The sequence below is a fragment of the Bubalus kerabau genome, chromosome X, assembly GCF_029407905.1.
Source record: "Bubalus kerabau isolate K-KA32 ecotype Philippines breed swamp buffalo chromosome X, PCC_UOA_SB_1v2, whole genome shotgun sequence".
In the NCBI taxonomy this organism is placed as follows: Eukaryota; Metazoa; Chordata; class Mammalia; order Artiodactyla; family Bovidae; genus Bubalus; species Bubalus kerabau.
Window position 1 is genome coordinate 18,003,147 of NC_073647.1, and position 22,249 is coordinate 18,025,395.

General features: G+C 41.4%; 1 protein-coding gene across 2 annotated transcripts in view; it reads right to left on the reverse strand.

Moving 5' to 3' along the window:
• Positions 1 to 22,249, reverse strand: part of AIFM1 (apoptosis inducing factor mitochondria associated 1) — a 30,762-nt gene extending 8,513 nt beyond the window's left edge. The window contains exons 1-8 of one of the 2 annotated variants that reach the window (XM_055563592.1): positions 21,939 to 22,249; positions 13,868 to 13,998; positions 9,133 to 9,232; positions 7,797 to 7,921; positions 7,539 to 7,669; positions 5,956 to 6,046; positions 1,153 to 1,237; positions 493 to 569 (exon numbers count right to left, since the gene is read on the reverse strand). In XM_055563592.1, coding sequence (XP_055419567.1) covers positions 493 to 569; positions 1,153 to 1,237; positions 5,956 to 6,046; positions 7,539 to 7,669; positions 7,797 to 7,921; positions 9,133 to 9,232; positions 13,868 to 13,998; positions 21,939 to 22,044 — 846 coding nt within the window. In that variant the 5' untranslated portion in view covers positions 22,045 to 22,249. Of the gene's footprint in view, positions 1 to 492; positions 570 to 1,152; positions 1,238 to 5,955; positions 6,047 to 7,538; positions 7,670 to 7,796; positions 7,922 to 9,132; positions 9,233 to 13,867; positions 13,999 to 15,163; positions 15,307 to 21,938 lie in introns of both variants that reach the window. The other variant, XM_055563591.1, reaches the window with a different exon arrangement.

Consider the following 22,249-nt stretch of genomic DNA (forward strand, 5'->3'; position numbering starts at 1 on the left):
GTATTAAGAATTTAAAGGATAGTAAAAATCTTTTCCAATACCTATAGAAGTGGCTGGAAATGTTCAGTTTTCATAAGTAGAACATTGTGTTAAGAGGCAACTCCTTCCTCTTTTTCACTTAGGTACTCTTAACTTTTCTCCCCAAAGTCTCCACAATAGCATTTGCAGTGAAAAATGCCAAGGGGCTCTAAGGAGTTCCAATGACTCAAATGCATCAGAAAAAAAGAAAAAAAACAACTGTGGACGGGAAATCGGAAGGAACTATAACAAGCACTAAAAAACGCTAAATGTATTTTTTACCTAGGAGCTCAAAACTCTTGAGTGAGGTATTTGAGGTGCAGAGAGACGAAGTGATTTGCTCAAGGCCAGATAATAAGTCTGTGGAAGAGCCATAGATAGAACCCGGATCTCCCAATTCCCAGGTGGGTACTTGGGGCCACGAGATTATGCTACCTCTTCAAAACCGACAAAAGCACTAAAGCTGACAATTACCTTTCTGAAAAGTGTTGTTCTACTCTTCACCTCTGCTCCAGCCCTATCAATGGCAGAGAGACTTCTTGGAGTGCCTCCTGGAAATCAGAGGAGAAAAACCCTTTAGCCCAACAAGCAGAAGCTGGCCCAACAGAAGCATCAACTCGCAACAAGGCTTTGTTTTCCTTCCACTGGTCCCCGCAGCAGGCTTATATCAATTTCCTTTGAAAAGCAGATTTGAGAGTCTCTCCTCAAAGGGCCCACCCTCCCTGTAGATGGCCAGAAGGCCTCACTTTTTGCTCCCATTCTCTCCTACTTTTTCACGAGGATTCACCAGAAAGCACAGTCATGTTTGTTGAAGCATCTGCTTCAAACCCCTCTCTTGATTTCTGGCTGAAAGTGGCAATGAAGCCATGAGGTTATATCACTTTCAGGGCAGAGGACAAAGGCTAAGAAGGGAAAGGCAATCCTTTTCAATAGCCATCCCTGCCTTTAGCAGAGGGAACAGTAAGGACTGTCCAGAGGGGCTATTGCTCAGATGCTTGTAGTTAGCTAGCCATGCTTTGCACCAAGGGAAGACATCCACTTCAGAGTCTGGGTTTCAGTTTTCTTAGTAATGTCTTTACACTAAAACTCGAGGGAGCTCTATCAGGGAATGAAGCTATCTCCAGAAGTACTCACCTGTTGCAATCAGGCACTTTTCGTAGGTTATTTGAGAGCCATCATTAAGTTTTGCCACATTGCCTCTCACATCCAGCTGTACTACCTGGTCCCGCCAAACATACACACACAGAAAGGGATAAATTCACTTTAAAAATTTTTATTGAGATATCACTCATACAACATACAATTCACCATTTTTAAATGTACAATTCAGTGGGTTTTAGTATATTCATAAGTTGTGTGGCCATCATCACTATATAATTCCGGAACACTTCCATCACCCTCCAAAAAAACCTGAACCTGGCAGTCATCAGCCCAATGAGAAGAGTTACTTCTTGACCTAAAGTGATCCTTAAGAAACCTAATCACTGGTACCAATTTCTTCAAGGAGTCATAATTTCCTAAGTGGCCAACATCACAGTAAGTTCCTAGTGTCCCAAAGCTCATGCCCAATTTGTGGGAATGGAGAATAGGGACAGACTTTTCTGCCTGGCTCTTTGGAACCCTTCTTTAAAAAAAAAAAAAGTGGCAGCGCTGGGTCCTAGTTGTGGCCTCCAAACTCTTAGTTGTGGCACGTAGGATCTAGTTCCGTGACCAGGGATTGAACCCGGGCCCCTTGCATTGGGAGCATGGTCTTAGCCACTGGAGTACCAACGAAGTCCAGGGACCCTTACTTCTTTGTTAACAACTCTCTCATATCCTTAACATTCTTGTAGGATGCTTTCTCCCAATTTCTAGCTTTCACTAAACCTGAGCTCCCCCCGCCTGCACAGGACAGCTCATATGTAGAGATTGCTTACTCGCTCACACTCCTCCCCATTACAAGGAAAGGATTATAGCTGCTGATGGTTCCAAGGTACTCTCGCACACTCATCCCCTCTGAAGGACACTGACCTATATCCCCTACAACTCAAGTGTTATCCCGCCTGCTCTTGGTCACCCCTCAGTCACTGAAGTCCTTGGCACCTGGCTCATATTTTTCCTCTAAGCCACATCCAAATCCTCTCTCTCAAACTTCTACATCAAATATCTCACTCTTTGGTCACAGTCTGCCATCCTTCCAGCTTTCTCTCAGTCCCACTGGCACCTTTCCTTGTTTCTGATTTTCTCCATTTACCCAGTGGGCTGTTCCATTCCATCTAATCTGGGCCAATGGTAGATCTCTCAAACTGTGCTCTTGCCAGCATCCCTCATTTCCATGCACCCTGCTCCTTATGATGAAGAGCTTGAGTTTTGCAGTCAGGGAGACTGGGGTTTCTGGCTCCACTCCACTCCTTATGAGCAGTGAGACCATTCATTCAAGACATATTTATTAAACACCTAGTATGTGTTGGGCTTCCCTGGTGGCTCAGATGGTAAGGAATCTGTCTGCAATGTGGAGACATGGGTTCAATCCCTGGGCCGGGAAGTTCCCCTGGAAAAGAGAATGGCAACCCACTCCAGTATTCTTGCCTGGAGAATTCCATGGACAGAGGAGACTGGTGGGCTATATAGTCATGACGTCATGAAGAGTTGGACATGACTGAGTGACTAGCACTTTCATGTGTCAAGTGCTGTGCTAAGTGCTGGGGACACAATGTTGAGAAAAACTGATACCTTGCTGCCTTCAGAGTGCAGCAGCCAAGACAGATAATTTAATAAGCACTATAATTAAGCATGAGAAACACTCTAATAAGGACAGTGCAGGTACTGCTAGAAATGTATGACAGGTGCACTGGGTCAAGCTGTCCAGGGGGCCATGATATAAACAGATGGGATGGGTGAGTAGCTACTTTAGCCACCTTTGATTTGTCCTGGGTAAGCTCCCTCCTCAATCCAACTCATTGACTCAAACCTCTCAGGTAACCCACCTGGTATCCTGCTGCTGCTGCTGCTGCTAAGTCACTTCAGTTGTGTCTGACTCTGTGCGACCCCATAGACGGCAGACCACCAGGCTCCCCTGTCCCTGGGATTCTCCAGGCAAGAACACTGGAGTGGGTTGCTATTTCCTCCTCCAATGCATGGAAGTGAAAAGTCAAAGTGAAGTCGCTCAGTCGTGTCCGACTCTTAGCGACCCCATGGACTGCAGCCTACCAGGCTCCTCCGTCCATGGGATTTTCCAGGCAAGAGATCTAGAGTGGGGTGCCACTGCCCTCTCCAACCTGGTATCCTAGTTTACTGCAAACACAAGTGAAGCCATTAGATGTGAGCTTCCTCAGCTTCCCATAATGGTTCCCACCTCCTAACCCCTGAATACAGACTTCACTTCCTCTCTGCCAGTTACTGGGATGAAGTGGCCTTTCTGTCTCGTTTCTATGCCTGACTCTTACCCTTCCTCTCACTCCTGTTAGTCAGCCACTCACTCCCCCATCTCTCTCGTGACATCTTCTACCTTAGTCCACTGACATGTTTAAGTCTGCCCCATCCTAAATGTACCACTTGTGATTCTATGTATGTCCTCCTCCAGCTGTTGCCCAATGCCATCTCCGTTTTGTCATTTAAACTTTCTGAACGAGTAGTTTCTCCTCTTTTCTAACTTCACAATGATATCTGAACAGCTAAATGTAATGGGTCATTTTAGAATTCCTTTGTTAGCAGATTCTTTTGCTGTGGTAATACCCTGGCTCACATCCTCCTTCTTGAAACTCACTCCAACCCTGGCCCCGGCCCTGAGCTCGCCTCATCCTGCCCTTTTAATACTTCTTTCCTAGTCTCCTTTTAGGACACTTTTTCTTAAGCCTGTTTCCTGAAATTTGGGTTCCACAGGGCTCCATCTTTGCTTCACTCCTCTTCTGACATGACTACCTCAGTTCTCCATGGGGGGGCCTCACCTACTCTCATGGTCTCAATTCTGACTCATATGTGGACGATTCCCCATCCATATCTGAGCCCAGAACTCTACTCTGAACATTACAGTCATGTCTCCACCACTGCCCTTAGGGCATATCCACACAGATATTCTAGTTCATACTTAACAGTCCCAAATGAGATGTCATGTCCCCCTTAAACTAGGTCTTCCTCTTGCAATGTCTCTCTCATGTGGGGGTGTACTACCATCTACCACACAAGCTGAAAATCAGAAAGTCATCTTCGCCTCTCTCCTCTCTCATGTTCTTCCTCCAATCGGTCACCACCACACTCCACCAAGTTTGACTTTATGCTTTTAGTCTGTTCCCTACTCTTCATCACCTTTCTGTTAGGAAGCTATACAATGATGGTATTAAGAGCTTGGGCTCTGGAATCAGAATTCTCCAATCAGAGAGATCTGGGGCTCAAATTCTGCCTCTACTACTTATTAACTATGTAATCTCAAGCAAGATACTTCACCTCTTTTAAATCTCCATTTCTTTCTCTGTAAAATGGAAATATTAATAGTGCCCACCTCATAAGATTATTGTGAAGGGCACCATGATGTAATTGAACACACATAAAGCATTTTCATACTGTGCTTACTTCTTCTTAATCACCATCAGCACTACTGCCCTTATGTGGACTCCCACCATCTTTCACATGGATTATTAAAAAAGTCTTTGAAATGGTCTCTTTCTAGTCTTGTTTTCCTGAAATCCATTCTCTTCACAGCCAACCGAGTGATTACTTAAAATTCAACCCAACTGCTTTATATTCTTGTCTAAAACTCAACAACTCCTCAGGGTCAATGCCATAAAACTCAAGATCTTTCACACGACAGAGCTCAACCATCAGGCCCCTAACTTCCTGCTTTCTCATCTCCTGTCACTCCTTAACTTCCTGCTATATCAGTCCCGAGCTGCTTGTATTTCCCTGCACCAAACACGCTTTTTCACCCCTTTGTGCCTTTGCTTATGTTATTCTTTTTCACTTGAATGCTCTTCACTTTTCTCTAAGCTGGTGAATGCTACTTCATTCCATCATATTCCCCATTCTATAGAAGGAGACTGCCTTCTCCAGGAAGCTTTTCCATCATCATACTGGGCACACTTCCCAGTAATTCCCACAATATACCGAATTTCTTTCTTATTCCAAATCTATGTTAGGATTATCTGCTCACATTTTTGCCTAATACTGTTAGCCCCTAGAAGGCAGGGCCTGTGTGCTACACATAGGGGATACTTAATACAGTCTTCTTACCAGCTTATCCACCAACCCATATCCATCTTCTCCACCTAACATCCCTGTATAGGAGAAATGAACCTGTCCTTATCAAAGGTCAGTACTTCCACTCAAGCTCTGGATCCCATCTCTTCTGGGCCTTGCTACTTCTGATAGCCCTTCCCTCTCTACTGGAACGTTGCCAGTAGTTTACAGACACACTCTAGACCTCCCTCCTGTTAACAAACACGAAACAGAATGCAAGCAAACAAAACCCTCCCTGAACCCTAAATGCCTTTCAGTCACTGCCCACCCCCGTATTCAGGCACTCACCTTTGTAAAATCCAACAATATTTTCCATGCTGATGTCATGCCTGAATTATTTTTACTATCCTAAATAATATACATTTGTCAATCTCCTGTCATCAATAATCCCAAAGAAATGCTAGTGTGGAAAAACAGAAAGAAGGAGGAAAGGCAGAGGAGCCAATCAGGAGAAGGAACAGCCTCAGAGTCATGGTCCCCAATGACCTGACTTCCCAGGGAAGGTTTAGCTAGCCTGCTACTCTAGGCTAGAGACAGTGCTTTCCCCTGGGGGAGACACTAATTAGTACCGACTGGCAATATTAAACCTTAAAATGACTTGCTCTTTCTTTGATGAACTACAGTGACAGACAGACGGACGGGCCAGTGGGAATGCAAGTCACCATCCTTGCTGCCCCTGTGGGCACATAGGTGGAGCTTGACTAAGAAAGCAGCCTACTGGCTCACCTTCTTCCCAGTGAGGACGGCCACACCACCATTTTCAACATGAGGCAGGTCCTGAGCAGAGACGTAAAAAGAAGGTGGCTGGAAATATATGCTGTACAGAGAAAAGAGAGAAAACGTTGTAAGTACATGGAATGGCTATCAACTTCCCCCAGAGGTTTAGAAAAATTGGTTCCACCACGGAAAGCTTTCAGGAATATTTTCTCAAGTAGGTGCCCAAGGGCACTAAATCTTGGTCATGGGAACAATCTGGATACATTCTTGGCTCCAACAGCTTTGCAGGAGGGATGGTTCTGGTATCTAGGGGGTAGAAGCCAGGGATGCTGTGAAACATCCAACAGTATGCAGACCAGGCCCCTAAAGCAAAAAATTATCCAACCTTCCATGTTAATAGTGCCGAGGTTGAGAAATCGTGCTCTGCATTTAGGTTCCTTTCCAAGTCAGGACTTGAGGAGTGGCCGAGGTGCTGATACTCACATCCACCCACACAAGCTGTCCAGGATGGCACTGATCACTGGACAACTTGGTCTAGCTCCTGAGATGATCTCACCCCAAACAGTAGATACTGTCTATGAGGGATTAATTAAGGGATGGGTAACCTGGAGAATCCCATGGACAGAGGAGCTGAGGAGGGTGCTACAGTTTGTGGGATTGCACAGAGTCAGATGCGACTGAGCACAACAACCTAATTGGAGGGCTTCCCAGGTGGCTCAGTGGTAAAGAATCCACCTGCCAATGCAGGAGATGCAGGAAACGTGGGTTCGATCCCTGGGTCAAGAAGATCCCCTAGAGGAGTAAATGGCAACCCACTCCAGTATTCTTGCCTAGAGAATCCCATAGACAGAGGAGACTGTAGTCCAAGGGGTTGCAAAGAGTTGGACACAACTAACCAATTAAGCATACGCACATAATTGGAAGTATGCATCCTGCTTGATAACAGGACATGATACGAGTGAGGGAGGCAGGTAGATTTATAAAATTTAGTCCAGTGTCAAAGGGATCCACTAATGAGGAAAAAAACTGATACCCAAGAACATGGTACTGGACTCAGGAGATCCAAGGAGCCTTTTAAAGGAAAGGGCTTCTTGACTTGTATTCCTAAGTCTCTCATGCAAAGATTTTAATAAAGAGTTTCTTCCTTAGTGTTCCCACTGTATCCCTGCAATTCTGAATGTCTCCTGGGGCGTCAAAGAAAGTGCCATAGAACAGTGTCTTTTGTTCTGCTTTTATGGCACATGCCTAGGCAAGTGTGAAGACATGACAACACAGGCTGAGCTGCTCTTCGAAGTCTAATACAAGGTCCTGGGAACAGGGGCATGAGTACTTCAGAGGCCAACCTTATAACTTCAGCTATTGGTAGCACTGGTTAACAGAATCCAGGACTCTTGCCACTACAGCCTGATGTTCGCTCTAAGCTATACACTCGCTCTAAGTGTGTACTACAGCGGACTCCGGAGTGCTGCCAAGTCACCTGTCTTATGTGCTGTGTGCAGTTCCTGCTAAATCCTGTCTTACTCTCTGTGCTAAAGAGACAGTACAACCAGCTGAAGTTGCTGGTTGGGCCCATTTTACATAAGTGAACACACCTTCGCTCTTTTCCATTCCATTGTTTGAATCGTAGTGTCTTTGTGACATTTGGGTCATCTGAAAACCACAGTTCTTTTGAAAGAGGAGGTCTCATGTAAGGCAGCTCAGGATCTTCAGATACAATCAGTACCTTTGGACACAAAATAATGATACTTATCACAGCCAAGTTGTTTAAGAGGCAAATGTCAAAGTGCTCACGTTGGCTAAGTGCTTGTGGACCACAGCTTCCATGTCAAGCAAGACAGTGTGTGCCTTACCCTGGCTCCAGGATCCCGAGCCCGGATGGATCTGGCTGCAGCAAAAGCAGCAGTGCCTCCACCGATGAGCAGGAATGGAACATGACTTGGTATCCTAACTTGGGGTTCTGGCTCTCCTTCCAGAGCTATAAGCAAAAGATCAGACAAGGTGAATATTTTTTAAGTCTCAGATGACTCCTTGCCACTATTAAAAAAAAATCACCTTGAACTTGACTCAATCCTTTATATAAAAAGCTAGTAGAACACTGCAAGTACATTAATCTTAACAAACGTCACATCTTCTGAAACGACAGGAACAGGAAGCATCTCTGTGATAAGTGAAGAATACTCAAAAAAAGAGGTGAATGATGTGGCCAAGGTCATTGACTCACTAAGCCTCTCAGAACTAGAACCTGCTGCTGCTGCTAAGTCGCTTCAGTCGTGTCCAACTCTGTGCGACCCCACAGACGGCAGCCCACCAGGCTCCCCCGTCCCTGGGATTCTCCAGGCAAGAACACTGGAGTGGGTTGCCATTTCTTCCTCCAATGTATGAAAGTGAAAAGTGAAAATGAAGTTGCTCAGTCGTGTCCGACTCTTAGCCACCCCATGGACTACAGTGCACCAGGCTCCTCTGTCCATGGGCTTTCCAGGCAAGAGCACTGGAGTGGGGTGCCATTGCCTGCTTCAATGTTTAGCTATTTCTCAAATATACTAGAAAGTATATATTCGAAGCCTTCTGTCCTGCCCACTTAATTTCTTAATGGCCCACAGGAAAATATCAAGTTCAGTTTCACCTTTTATTAGTAATAATGGGGGAACACCGAGCAGATCAATTGGGGATTACTAAACAGTGTTCAAGAATAAGGAGGTGTTATGGAGGAAAGTGATGGAAATGGCCTACCTGGAGTTGTAGGGTTTATTAAAGGATTAAAACATTCCTGAGAAATCAAGCCAGAAGTGTGGGATGGAAATGATGGCTAGCGCTACAGGCTTTAGGCAAACAAACACATCTTGAACAACTCTGAACTCCAAAGACTCACAAGGGGAACAAAAAAGACCAAAAGAATATCCTCACTGGGGGGGAAAAAGGCTTTCATCTCTTTTCCAATAAGTATCTTTGCCAAGCTTGCATTTTTTAATTTAAAGCTTGCCTTTTAAGAGTTTAATATAAAGAAAAACAACCAATCACTAATCACTAAGTTTATTCTCAAACCTAAATTACAGTCAAACACTTGTAATACCATAGTTTCTGGAAGTGTACAATCTCACAGTATCATCATGTCAACAAGATACCTGCAAAACATAGCAAATTGTCTATAATTTTCCCTTTATATATTGAGTCTCAAATCATACTCACCAGATGATGTGGCTCTTTTCTGTTTCTCTTCTGGTGTCAGCCCTAACCCTGAAATTCTTTCATTGTATCTTTTTTTGTCCTCTTTTATTGTCTTGTAGGCCTGTAGACCCAAACAGGGAGAAAATTTATTTCATCATACAGCTAGCTAGCACACATCATAAGTAACATTCATTATCTTTCAATTAAATGAGAAGCTTTTGTCTATATGAAGTTAGTTCTTCTGTGTTAGAATCACTAAGGCAAAAATGTTTTCTTAAGAAATAAAAAAAAATATTTAGTGTGTACACACTTGGTGTGGAAAGAATACAGGTAAACAGATGAAAATGTTCCCGTTTCAGATTTCCTTAGGCTCTATGCGAAGAATTTTCCTCATGTTTAATTCTGAAGGTACAGCTGAAGAAAAAAGAAAAATACTTTATACTGGAAGAATAAAGTGCTAGGAAGAGCTAAACTTTATAAAAGAGGTTTTGGACTCTGCTGGATACTAGCTGTGAAACCAACCTATAGGGTCCTGGGTAGGAAGCTGGGCCATAAGTTATCTTAGAAGATGTCCCAAGTTATCTAAGTATCACAGGACTTAGGTAACGTCCTGAAGCATGACCAACAGTAAGCCTAGTCTCATAGAGTAACCCATCTTTCCCTCAAAGGCCTGTTCTTTAATGAAACTCAGATACTTAATGGGCAAACATCTCACTTAAACAACTACTGTATTTAAAATATACTACCTGGTGGCAAGAATACACAGAAGAACTGTACAAAAAAGATCTTCACGACCAAGATAATCACGATGGTGTGATCACTCATCTAGAGCCAGACATCCTGGAATGTGAGGTCAAGTGGGCCTTAGAAAGCATCACTACGAACAAAGCTAGTGGAGGTGATGGAATTCCAGTTGAGCTATTTCAAATCCTGAAAGATGGTGCTGTGAAAGTGCTGCACTCAATATGCCAGCAAATTTGGAAAACTCAGCAGTGGCCACAGGACTGGAAAAGGTCAGTTTTCATTCCAATCCCAAAGAAAGGCAATGCCAAAGAATGCTCAAACTACCGCACAATTGCACTCATCTCACATGCTAGTAAAGTAATGCTCAAAATTCTCCAAGCCAGGCTTCAGCAATACGTGAACCGTGAACTTCCAGATGTTCAAGCTGGTTTTAGAAAAGGCAGAGGAACCAGAGATCAAATTGCCAACATCCACTGGATCATGGAAAAAGCAAGAGAGTTCCAGAAAAACATCTATTTCTGCTTTATTGACTATGCCAAAGCCTTTGACTGTGTGGATCATAATAAACTGTGGGAAATTCTGAAAGATATGGGAATACCAGACCATCTGACCTGCCTCTTGAGAAATCTGTATGCAGGTCAGGAAGCAACAGTTAGAACTGGACATGGAACAACAGACTGGTTCCAAATAGGAAAAGGAGTATGTCAAGGCTGTATATTATCACCCTGCTTATTTAACTTATATGTAGAGTACATCATGAGAAACGCTGGACTGGAAGAAACACAAGCTGGAATCAAGACTGCCGGGAGAAATATCAATAACCTCAGATATGCAGATGACACCACCCTTATGGCAGAAAGTAAAGATGACCTAAAAAGCCTCTTGATGAAAGTGAAAGTAGAGAGTGAAAAAGTTGGCTTAAAGCTCAACATTCAGAAAACGAAGATCATGGCATCCAGTCCCATCACTTCATGGGAAATAGATGGGGAAACAGTGGAAACAGTGACAGACTTTATTTTTTTGGGCTCCAAAATCACTGCAGATGGTGACTGCAGCCATGAAATTAAAAGACGCTTACTCCTTGGAAGGAAGGTTATGACCAACCTAGATAGCATATTCAAAAGCACAGACATTACTTTGCCAACAAAGGTCCGTCTAGTCAAGGCTATGGTTTTTCCTGTGGTCATGTATGGATGTGAGAGTTGGACTGTGAAGAAGGCTGAGCGCCAATGAATTGATGCTTTTGAACTGTGGTGGTGGAGAAGACTCTTGAGAGTCCCTTGGACTGCAAGGAGATCCAAGCAGTCCATTCTGAAGGAGATCAGCCCTGGGATTTCTTTGGAGGGAATGATGCTGAAGCTGAAACTAGAGTACTTTGGTCACCTCATGCGAAGAGTTGACTCATTGGAAAAGACTCTGATGCTGGGAGGGATTGGGGGCAGGAGGAGAAGGGGACGACAGAGGATGAGATGGCTGGATGGCATCACTGACTCGATGGATGTGAGTCTGAGTGAACTCCGGGAGTTGGTGATGGACAGGGAGGCCTGGCGTGCTGTGATTCATGGGGTCGCAAAAAGTCGGACATGACTGAGCAACTGAACTGAACTGAACTGATCTTCTCTATCCTTTCAAATTGAAGGGCTAGGTTTTTTTTTTTAACACAGCATTAGAACTGACTAGTTTTCTTTTTTTAATTCAGCATCAGAATTTATTGAAGATATTTTAAAAAGCAGTAGGCAAGAATGACTTGTTTTCATTATAACACTTTTGCTCTTTTTGTAACCCACAGGGTCAACAAGACAGAAATTTAAGTGACCATATGTCAGCTGATATCCCACATTATTAATTAAATTGGAGGAAAAAGTAAGGATAATCAGAGGAAGTAGCATAAAAACATGTTTTAAGAATAATATGAGCCTCTTACAGAGTAATCCACTAGGCAATGTACTACATTAAGGAACCTGAATTCTCAGATTTGCACTTGACATTTATCAGCCTGGAAACATCTAATATACAACATGAATGGATTAGAAAATTAAGTGCTGTATGTTAAAAGATAATGGTTATTCCTTGAATTTACCACTAAATTCATCAAATTCATAAACTGAATTCAAGTAACACTAATTTCAGGAAGAGTTTTTTTTTTAAATCTTGGCAATATATACAAGTCCAGCATTTACTCATTCCTTGAAAAAATATTTCTTTTAAGAAAGGGATTTCTACCTAAAAAGATGGCTTTAAGCTGATCACTGCGAGTGAGCAGAGAAGTAAACTGGGATCATGCTCACACTGAGACAGATGTCCAGTAATAGCCTAGGCCCTCTCACACCTCCTACTGGCTTCACACATCAGGGAAGAGGAGACCAAGAAACACCTTGAGGTTTACTGGGGAAAGAACAAGAGAGAGGTTTGTCATATATTTATATGTTTAGCTTTTAAGTAAATGTTCTGATATAAAAATAAGTTACAGACCTACTAAATAAAAATTAACTTTTCCCCCAAGTGTCTCTGTCTCCCCAGTTTGCAGATTTCCAGTCAGTGACATGAATACATGTCAGGTTAAAAAAAACCTACAAAATTCTGAAATACGTTAGCAGACAACTGTTCTAAACAGATGAATATAATGGCATCTATTCCACTTAAAGGAATATGAAAGGTAACAGTTCATTTTCTGAGTGAGGCAATGTGGTCCTATCAGTTGAACAATGGCTCAAATACTAAATCTCATTAAAAATTCTAAAGGCCACTTTGGCTCTGTGTGTGTGTGTGTGTGTGTGTGCACGCGCACGTGCGTGCACACTCAGCAGTGTCTGCCTCTTTGCAACCCCATGGACTGTATGTAGCTCACCAGGCTCCTCTGCTCACTGACAAATCCAAGTCACCTCAGATCATGTTTTAAATGATTTAAAATGTAATCTAAAACAAAACACAATAGTTTGATAAGTTGTAGGTAGACAAAAGCTTATCATTTAACCTAAAACCACCATAATACAGCAGCTTTATTATTACCAGTGTTGGATAAACACAGAGGGCAATGAGGCATTTAACTGAATGGCTTGAGAGGAACTTGTGCTTCACAGACATTTCTAAGACAAGAGGAAGCAACAGTATGAGTGGCCCTGTTCTGTGGCCTGGCATTAAGAGATTCACCTGGCCAGCTCTGTGGAGGCCATCCAACTCTGGTACAGCAACATGAACCAGAGGTTTAATGAGTTTCAAATGTTACAGACATATCAGATATGAACACCTAAAATCTATTTCTGAATGAATGGGGTGGAACTGATGGGAAAAGTTGAGAGAGCTATGAAATGGAAAAGTTAAAGGTTTAGAGGGTAGTATCTAAATAATGAAAGAGAGGCATTTAAGAAAGCAGTTGGCACAAATGCATTAGCTTATACCACTTCAGCCACTAGTTTGACCACATTACATACAGATTACAAAAGGGACACTGCCAAATGAATTTAGTTGAAATAGAGGCTGGGGGTGAGTGTGGAGAACACTGCAATTTCTATGGCTTTTTGGACCTCCTCAGAAGCATTCAATAAAATGCCCTTTCACAATAAAAGTAGGGTTAATTTGCTATTTCCCACAAAACACAGAAATTATATTTTACCTAAAATGATTCAAAATGGATGATGTTCAAGTCACCTTTACTTGCTTATTCAGTGTTTACTCTTTGAGACTATCTTGTTAGGTATGCAGCACTAAAGCACAATATAATTTAGCATCATAAAAAAAGAATTATGAAATTGGCAAAAGTTTCAAAGACAGGGTTGATGACAAGGATTTACAGCAATCATTAAATATATGGCTTTAGATATTTCCAGTAAGACTTTAACAGTTTGAAGAATGAGATTTGAGGACTCCCTAGTGACTGACAATGTCCCTTTAATAAATACCTAGAAAGCACATGCTATGAATGTTTCATCGTGTTCTAATGGATCAAGTTTTCATTAGTGCCATGGTCTCACCCACCCTACCCCCAAAATATATTTGAGTGTAAGTATCTTACATAGTAAACTCCTGCCCCAGTGACTGTTGCTCCTACAATTAAGAAGTATACTAGGCTGCTGCCATCTTTCCCAGAAGCACCTGTAGACGCTAGTGATCTAGAAGGGGATCCTAGATGATGACACTGCACAACTGTAGGTAAAGATAAGGCCAAGAAAGAAACAAAGGGAAATAGAAAAAGCACTAAGTATTAATGAAGAAACATTCAATATAAAGGCAGGGAAGTGTTTTTGGTTACCCTGTGCTAAAAAGAAAAACAAATGCTGTTCCAGGATTGGAGGAGAATGTATATATCCTCAAAGTCTGTCACCAGACAGAGCTCACCTAGTTCGTACTCTGATTCACCTCACAGCTGGCAAGAGCTATCTACTTTCCTTGTGCATTTGGAGTTAGGTCAGAGAATGATCATCTAAGTGACGTCAAATAATTTTCATGTCCCCCCCTTTTTTAATGCAGTGATCGAGTAACAAAGATAAGTTCACCCTCTTACCAATGTAGAAAGAACTAAAATTGTAATGTTCAACCATTTGCTCTCAATAAGTAAAATAAACAGCTTCCTTCAATCAAGGGTGTTACTAGGTGTTATCTAAGTTGGTTCACTCAACCTTACATGATCCAGCTTTAGACTGATCTGCTTAGTCACAGTAAACTCTGCCAAGTTAAAAAAAAATGCCCTCTGTCACCAGCTAAGCTGATCACAGTTCATTTAAGGGGATATTATTGTGGTAATACTATATAACAGTTTAAAGCACATTTCTCACCTCACACAAACTCCATCCTAAACCTGGAGATACTAGACCTACTTCTAGAATTTAGTCTTTGGATGAGGTTCCTGGATAAGTTTTCCTTTCAGGGAATGCTGAACTGAAGATTATTGTTTTTAAATGTTTATTATCCCAAGCCAAGGAAAAATACAATATTTGGCAAATGGGTCAAAATCAAATATTGTGCTAAGGAGCTGCAATGAATTTTGACCTTATTCATAGGTTAGTGCATTATATCCAAGAGAAAATATACAATTCCATAGATTAGTCAAATCTAACGCAGAAGCTTTCAAGTAAAGAGTAAAAAGACAAGTGCAAAGAGCAAAGATCATCAACGAGAGATGAAATTTCAGTCATTCTCAAATTGGTTCTCACAGACTATTAGATAGTAGGCACTCTAAAGAAGGCTCTTTGGAAATTCTTCCAAAAAGAGAAAGGAGAATTAGTTGTAAAAGTCTTAAAGCAGAGTAGTACTGAGTCTATTAACGGGAGCTGTTTGGCAGCTTCTTTACACAAGGTGCTTTTCTACTTACATATGCACCAGCTCCTATTGTTGATAAGCCCACAATAAGGACTAATACAGAATTATCGATTTTGCCCCCTGATGGACCAGAGCTAGCCATTTGTCTTGTCATCTGGAGTTCTAGAGGAACATGCCATCGCTGGAACAAGTTGCCTAAGGAACACAATTTATTAAGACACACACACATACAAAAATAAAATAGTTAATACATGTTTATGACTAAATGTCAATGCATTGCACAAGTAAAGACTTAAATGCACATTGGGCTGTGTCATATTCACTGTTAAATGACCAAGGGGGAAAAAAACTTAAAACTGTACACACAAATACAACAGATATCAGAATGTACACTCTAAAGTTGTTGGAGTTTTACAAGTATAATTTAATGCTGTCCAGGGAGGAATTTATTGCTTCCAGAAAAGGTAATGGAAAACCCGGGCAGTTCATCAAATACTCGCTTCACATCTTCACCGTAAATGAAGCAAACATGGAGAGATGACTGAATAGACAGATATAACAAGTTAACTACAGGCTACCTGGGACACTCTAACAATCACTTAAGGAGTAATTTAAATGGCTGGCTCAAACCTTGCACAAATAGACTCCAGCAACACAATCTAACTAGAATAGACTTTAGCCTTGTGTGAAAGGCAATGTGTCCTGGAAGACAGAAATGCTAAATCTCAGAAGAAAACCACAAAAAAAAAACTAGGTAAATTTATCTCCCCCAAAGAACTGAAGAATTTTGGATTATATTTTTTAGAATGACAAAATTTAAAATATCCACTGGCTACTTGGCTCTTAGTCCTCCAAAATAATACAAAGATTATGTTGATGTAGAAACTCGGAATGCCTATTAAGAATCTGAGGATCATAACAGCGTTCACACATGGAAATGTCCGAGTTTCATAGACTTCCTTCTCCAGGAGGATGCTGGCATTTTCAAATGAAGGAAGAAGGTCCCAGCACCTTCCCTGCTTGTGACAGTCTTCATGTTGACTACTGACCTAGAACAGGGGTTTGCAAATTTTTTCTGTAAAGAACCAGATAGAAAATATTTTCAGCTTTGCAGGCCGCACAGTCTCTGCTGTAACGACTTAATTCTGCTGATGTTGTGCCAAAGCAACCACAACATAAAAATGACCGGGTGTGATTGTGTCCCAACAAAACTTTGTTAGTGGACACTGAAATGTGAATTTTAAATAATTTTCAAAAAATTGTCTATTAAAAAATTTTTGAGCCATCTCAAAAATGTAAAAACCAATTTTAGCTCAAGGGGCATAGGAAAGCATGTGGGTTTGGCCTGTGGGCTGTAGTTTGCCAATCCTGATCTACAGCAGTGGTTCTAAAACTTGAGTGGGCATCAGAGTCCCCCCAGAGGGTTTATTAAAGCACGGAAGGCCAGACCTACACCACCCCCACCTCAGGGTCTCTGAGCTGGAGGATCTGGGATAGGGCTCAAGAAATAGCATTTCTAATGAGTTCCCAGGTGATACTGATGCTGCCAGTCTACACTTCGAGAATCACTGGTCTAGAGGCAAGTAGCTATGTTCTGATCTGACCAAGCTTTAAAAGACAAACAGAACAGCGCCGGTAGCTGGTCCATATGTACTTGCAGAAATTCGAAACAGGGAGCTTTTCCCCAGCTTTCACAATTACAGGGCTCAGAGGGGTATAAACATGTCCAAAACGCAGCTGCATTCTCTTACCTGAAATCCTTGGGAAGACGGGCATCCCAGAACTTAGAATTATTAGGTGCTAAGTATATATTACATATACCATATAGTAAGCAACACCCAGCACAATAAGGGGCAGCAACCCAGTCACACGCATTAATGTTTCTATGACCGATCACAATGAAGAGAATAAATAAAAGATCCTAAGTTAACTTCTCTCCAGTTCAGGTTCCAAAAACTTGACAAATGAGTTTCAAAAACTTGATTTTTTTAGTCCTATTTTCATTGCTAAATATAGATAAGAAACTATGGATCTATATTCTTAGAACTGGAAATGTATTTTTCTCTACTGTTTTTATTTCTTACCTGTTTTAGAATCTTTCATCACTGAATGAAATAAAATGGCTTATATTTGGGAACAACAACAAATCATGAAAATAAAAACATGGGCAAGGGTTGAGACGCTTATCTCAATCTGGGCAAGCTTTTGATTTTCAGAAGTCCATAAAAATGATGAAGCATCAGAAATAGAAACTGACAAATCTCAGAGCTTAGAAAATGAAACTGGGTAGAAAAAGTTCCACATGGTTAGATATAGTACAATGAATTTAGTTGTCTCTTACCTCAGTCCCAAGTTTTTTTTTTTTAACCAAAAATAAATGTTTTTAAAATTCCACTTATTCCTCTAGAAGATCCTAAATCTAAAAACCATAACAACTTTGTTTTAATATAATAATTTAAGTTCAGCAGTTTTTGCCTCAATTTGAAAAAAAAAAAGACATTTAAAAGCAAATTGACTTTTAAAAAAGGAAATGGGTTTACATTTACACTATTGCTTGAAAAGAAATATAACACAATACAGTCATTAACAAACCAACTTTTTATATATCTAGTGACTTTAATTTTGTAAAAGGTGATAATATGGTATGGATATTCATATTTCCCTCCAATTTTCTTTTACCTATAAAATTATTCTCACACCTTTCCTACCACAGCCTCAGAATTTTAGGAAATCTTACATAAAGACTGAAACATGCCTTTTCACTTGTCTTACTAATGTGGGAAAGCCCCCTTACTCCTTGACTTCTCATTGCGCCAATCTACTTATTTTAGATTTTCTGCAGTCAGACCACATGTACCAAAGTAGAGCTTTCTTCCTCACACTTATGATTTTTTTAAACTGATCATTTATATGTAATACTATGATTGCCATTTTTGTGATAATTAGAACCTCTACCATGTCATATAACTATCATTTCTTTGTAGTTGTTGGAATAATTAAGATCTAGTTTCTTAGCAAGTCTGATACTATAATACAATATTATTGTCTATATTCATTATATCATGGAAAGATTCAATTCCTGTAGGAGTTTGCTCAATAAATATTTCATGAATTAATGAATAAGATAAATAGAAACTCACCCCAGTTCTACTGATAAGGACTGAACGTTTTGAAGAAATTTTTGCAAAGAAGTTTTGAATACCACAGGCTAGCATTAGAATAGTACCTAAATCAACAAATTCACTGCTGTAGGTTTCATAATCTCCTATTTTTCCATACACCCAGAAGCCCTTTTCCACAAATACATCCATACAATTGAGGCGCCCAGAAATTTCAAGTGGTTAGGAGGTCTAATATTGTCTTGAATCTTGTTTTCTGAACATCAAACTTATTCTTCTGACATGTCTAAAACACAGGATCAGACAAGCCTAGGTGATCTGTCCATTGCAGCTAAATGTCTCTTGTGTGAAACACTGAAGAACGGCACCAGAAGAAAAATGATTTTGATGACACACAAAAAATCTAACTCTATTCTCCAAAGTTAAGTCCTTCACAGTACTAGGGTTCAGTCACTGAGAATTTACCATGTACCAGACTGTACAAAATGCTGAGGACACAAAACTAAATGTGACACAATGCCTGTCCTCGGGTAGTGTATAGTTTAGGAGGGGAGAATGGCTATAACTATTCTGAATATCAGAAAAATGGGCTTGACACAAATCACAAGAGATTCAAGGTTGCTCAGTTTGGCTTTTTTTTTTTTAACTTTTTTTTTTATCTTATTTTATTTTTAAACTTTACATAATTGTATTAGTTTTGCTAAATATCAAAATGAATCCGCCACAGGTATACATGTGTTCCCCATCCTGAACCCTCCTCCCTCCTCCCTCCCCATACCATCCCTCTGGGTCGTCCCAGTGCACCAGCCCCAAGCATCCAGTATCGTGCATCGAACCTGGACTGGCAACTCGTTTCATACATGATATTTTACATGTTTCAGTGCCATTCTCCCAAATCTTCCCACCCTCTCCCTCTCCCACAGAGTCCATAAGGCTTTTTAATCCTTAGGTCAGTGGAACAGAAGGGAGTCATTATTCATTCAGAATAGCAGCTTCCAAACTTGCCTGATCATTCGAATTACATCAGCAGCCTTGTTAAATATAAATTCCCACGGCTCTCTTCCAAAGATTATCATTTGGTACAGTTGGGGTTGGCCCTCCACTTTAACTTATTCGACCAGGCAAGTTTTGGAAACATGAAAGTTACAATATACAGCAACTCCCTTAAAATAATAGCAAATGTCTATAAGAAAATGTTGACTTGCTAAAATTTTCTTCTGGAAAGTTCTGTCCCAGCAATAGGAGTGGGTAAAGGCTTGTCTTCTAGGCTTCAAAAAAGTGTCATTTGGCAGTGTCTAGGAAGTCTGGATCATTGCCCACAAGGAATCCAGTTTCTTTTTTAAGAGAGTGAAAAGGGTTCTGAACAGAGCAAAATGTTCAAACATCTGACCCTCAGGTCGGGGGTCAGTGATGAGTTTGATCACATTGATAGTACAATGTTTGATAACCAAATAAAAAACTACAGAACAGAAAACGTCTATTACCTACCTAACCCATATGCTCCTCAATTCTGAATGCCGACACAAAGTGGTTACTATAAATTACCTTCAATCATTTCTGGAAAGAGGCAGAGCATCCAAATATAGTAAATGACCAGATAGTAGCAATTATTGTTTTAAGGCAAAAGGCAATATATAATGCAAATGAACTCGACAATAGTAACAGATGTGGATGAGATGTTCCAAAGTAGGTTTAAAGTTTGCTATAATCCTGGCAAAAACTAGTGGGGAGGGAGGGGAAAACAGGAAGGGGAAATGGCCTATCTACAAACATGCCTCTCCCTGATCTATGTAAAAACATATGGTAAACTATGGCTACTATGGGCAAAAGAATTCAGATTAAGAGCAATTAGTCATCAAGCCACAAAACAAAGTTGATTCCTACAACGACAGAATCATTTCTTTTTGAAATTGTAACCCCACCCCCACCCACTGCTAAAGATAATAAGGTTATCCTCTGGTGCTTGGCCAAAGGACAAATAACTGTATACGAAGAGATGGATGGATCTGTCGAGAAGTCATAATATACTCTACAGCAGACTGCCTTAAAACAAAGTCATGCAATGGAAAAGAACACTTTTAGTGAGTATTTTTCAGTAATTCTAATATCACCAACCATCTCAAACGTCTCTTAAATCGATTCACCTTTGCAAATCCACACTTAATTGATGAGAACGTTTGTTCAGACTTCAGAATGGTGGCAAAAGTTGTGCGTTTTAGGCAAAATAAGTACACAGAGTTTGAAAGCCCAGTCTGGATGAAAATCTTCAGCTTACCTAAATTTCTGTGTAAATTTCTGTCCAACTTAAATACAGCATCCTCAATTTAACGCACAAAACCCATGCAGATGACATCATAGACAGGATGTTAGTTTTTCAAACCTAATCTAGTTTTTCAAACTTCTGCAAAGGCAGAAGTGTTAAGTTTCAAGAGCAACACGCCTTAGGACATACCTCAGGTACACCCATCAGGAAACATTTTCTTGAGGGATAGCAACTGGAAAAACTATTCAAATGTACATTTATAAAGACTCTCACAATCTAAGGGAAATATTTTCTACTTTTTAAAAAGCACCCAGCAAGCAGTTCCACGTTGAAAAGGCCTCAAGGCAATTCTATATTGACACTGCTAATATGAATATCCTTGGGTGACCGTTCAAAGATTATTGATGAAAAAATAAATAAACCAACAAAACCAAGCACCTTGTACTGGTGGATAATTCTTTACCCCCTTGAAGTTGTGCAGGTTGAAAACTGGCAGGTTCAAGACATGTTTAGATAAATTCAAGGATATCTGATGCCCAATGGGCTTAAAGGGGAACCAGATTTATCCTTAACCTTTTGAGATAAAACTTTAGCAAACAGTGTGGAGTTGGGGCAAGAGGATTAGGGACCTAGAGACCGGCAAACTATCCTCTGCTCTACCTATTAATTAGGCATATGACCTTGAGCAAGTAATTTCACCTCTCTGTGCTTCGGTTTATTATCTATAAAACGAGTGGGTTGAATTTTACCATGAAATCCCTTCCAGCTCTAAAATTTGCTGAAACAAGTTCACGGGCGGGCGGGGTAAATACAATGTGTTCTGCAAACTGTTTCTGCGAAAGATTAGAGACCATCAAGAATTTCACTGACCAGGCAACTCAACTCAAATTAATTCTGGGCCAACTCTTTCTGGTGGCTGGCGCACAGCGGACAGACTTCTTACTTGCATTGCACTATTTCTGTTTCCCAAGGGACTCAAATCTGTGAATCTCATCTGGGGTTTGTAAGGTAAGCAGGTTACATGCTCATTTACAGAAGAACTGAGGCGTAGGGCTTGTGTCCTGCTTCAAGTCTCACAATCGACAAATGACAAAGTCTACTTGACCTCATTGCTCTAAAAAGGCGAACTGGGGGTGGCCAGGAGGTGGCACTGGACAATACAAGGCAGCCAGCTCTTCTGTTACCCCTGAACAGTAAACCCTCACAGGAAGAGGCCTCAAGCCGACTACCGGACTCAGATCCTTTGAAGGTCAGGTCGGCACGGCTTGCGAAACTCACGGTTTGGATCCCGCCGATTCGGAATTCACAGGATCGATCGTGAGTGTGTTTAGTTTTTTTCCCCAGGGATGGGGGTAGGGTGGGGGGAGCCCTGAGCGGCATAGGGAGCCTGTGAAACCCAGGCCCTTGGTCTTCAAGGTGGGGGTTGCCCGGGATGGGTCAGTCACCTGGGAGCCGGTTCCTCTGCCTCGGGCCTCGGACGCACACTGTCCGCACCAAGGGCGCCAGCTTCTGCTTCAAAGCACCCGCTGCCAGGCCTCCACACCGGAACATTTCGGCAACCGCTACCCTGGACCTCCTCCTCCTCTCCTTTCTTCTTACGCACGTACCAACGGGTCAAACACCCTGGGCCCTGACCCGCTCCCCCTGCTCCCTTCACACGCACTCTACGCAGGCTCCTCCTCCCAGCTCCGGGTGTGCATTGGACAGCTAAGCCGGCCTGCCAGAGCTGGAGAAGGGGACTCGCGACTGGAGGCCT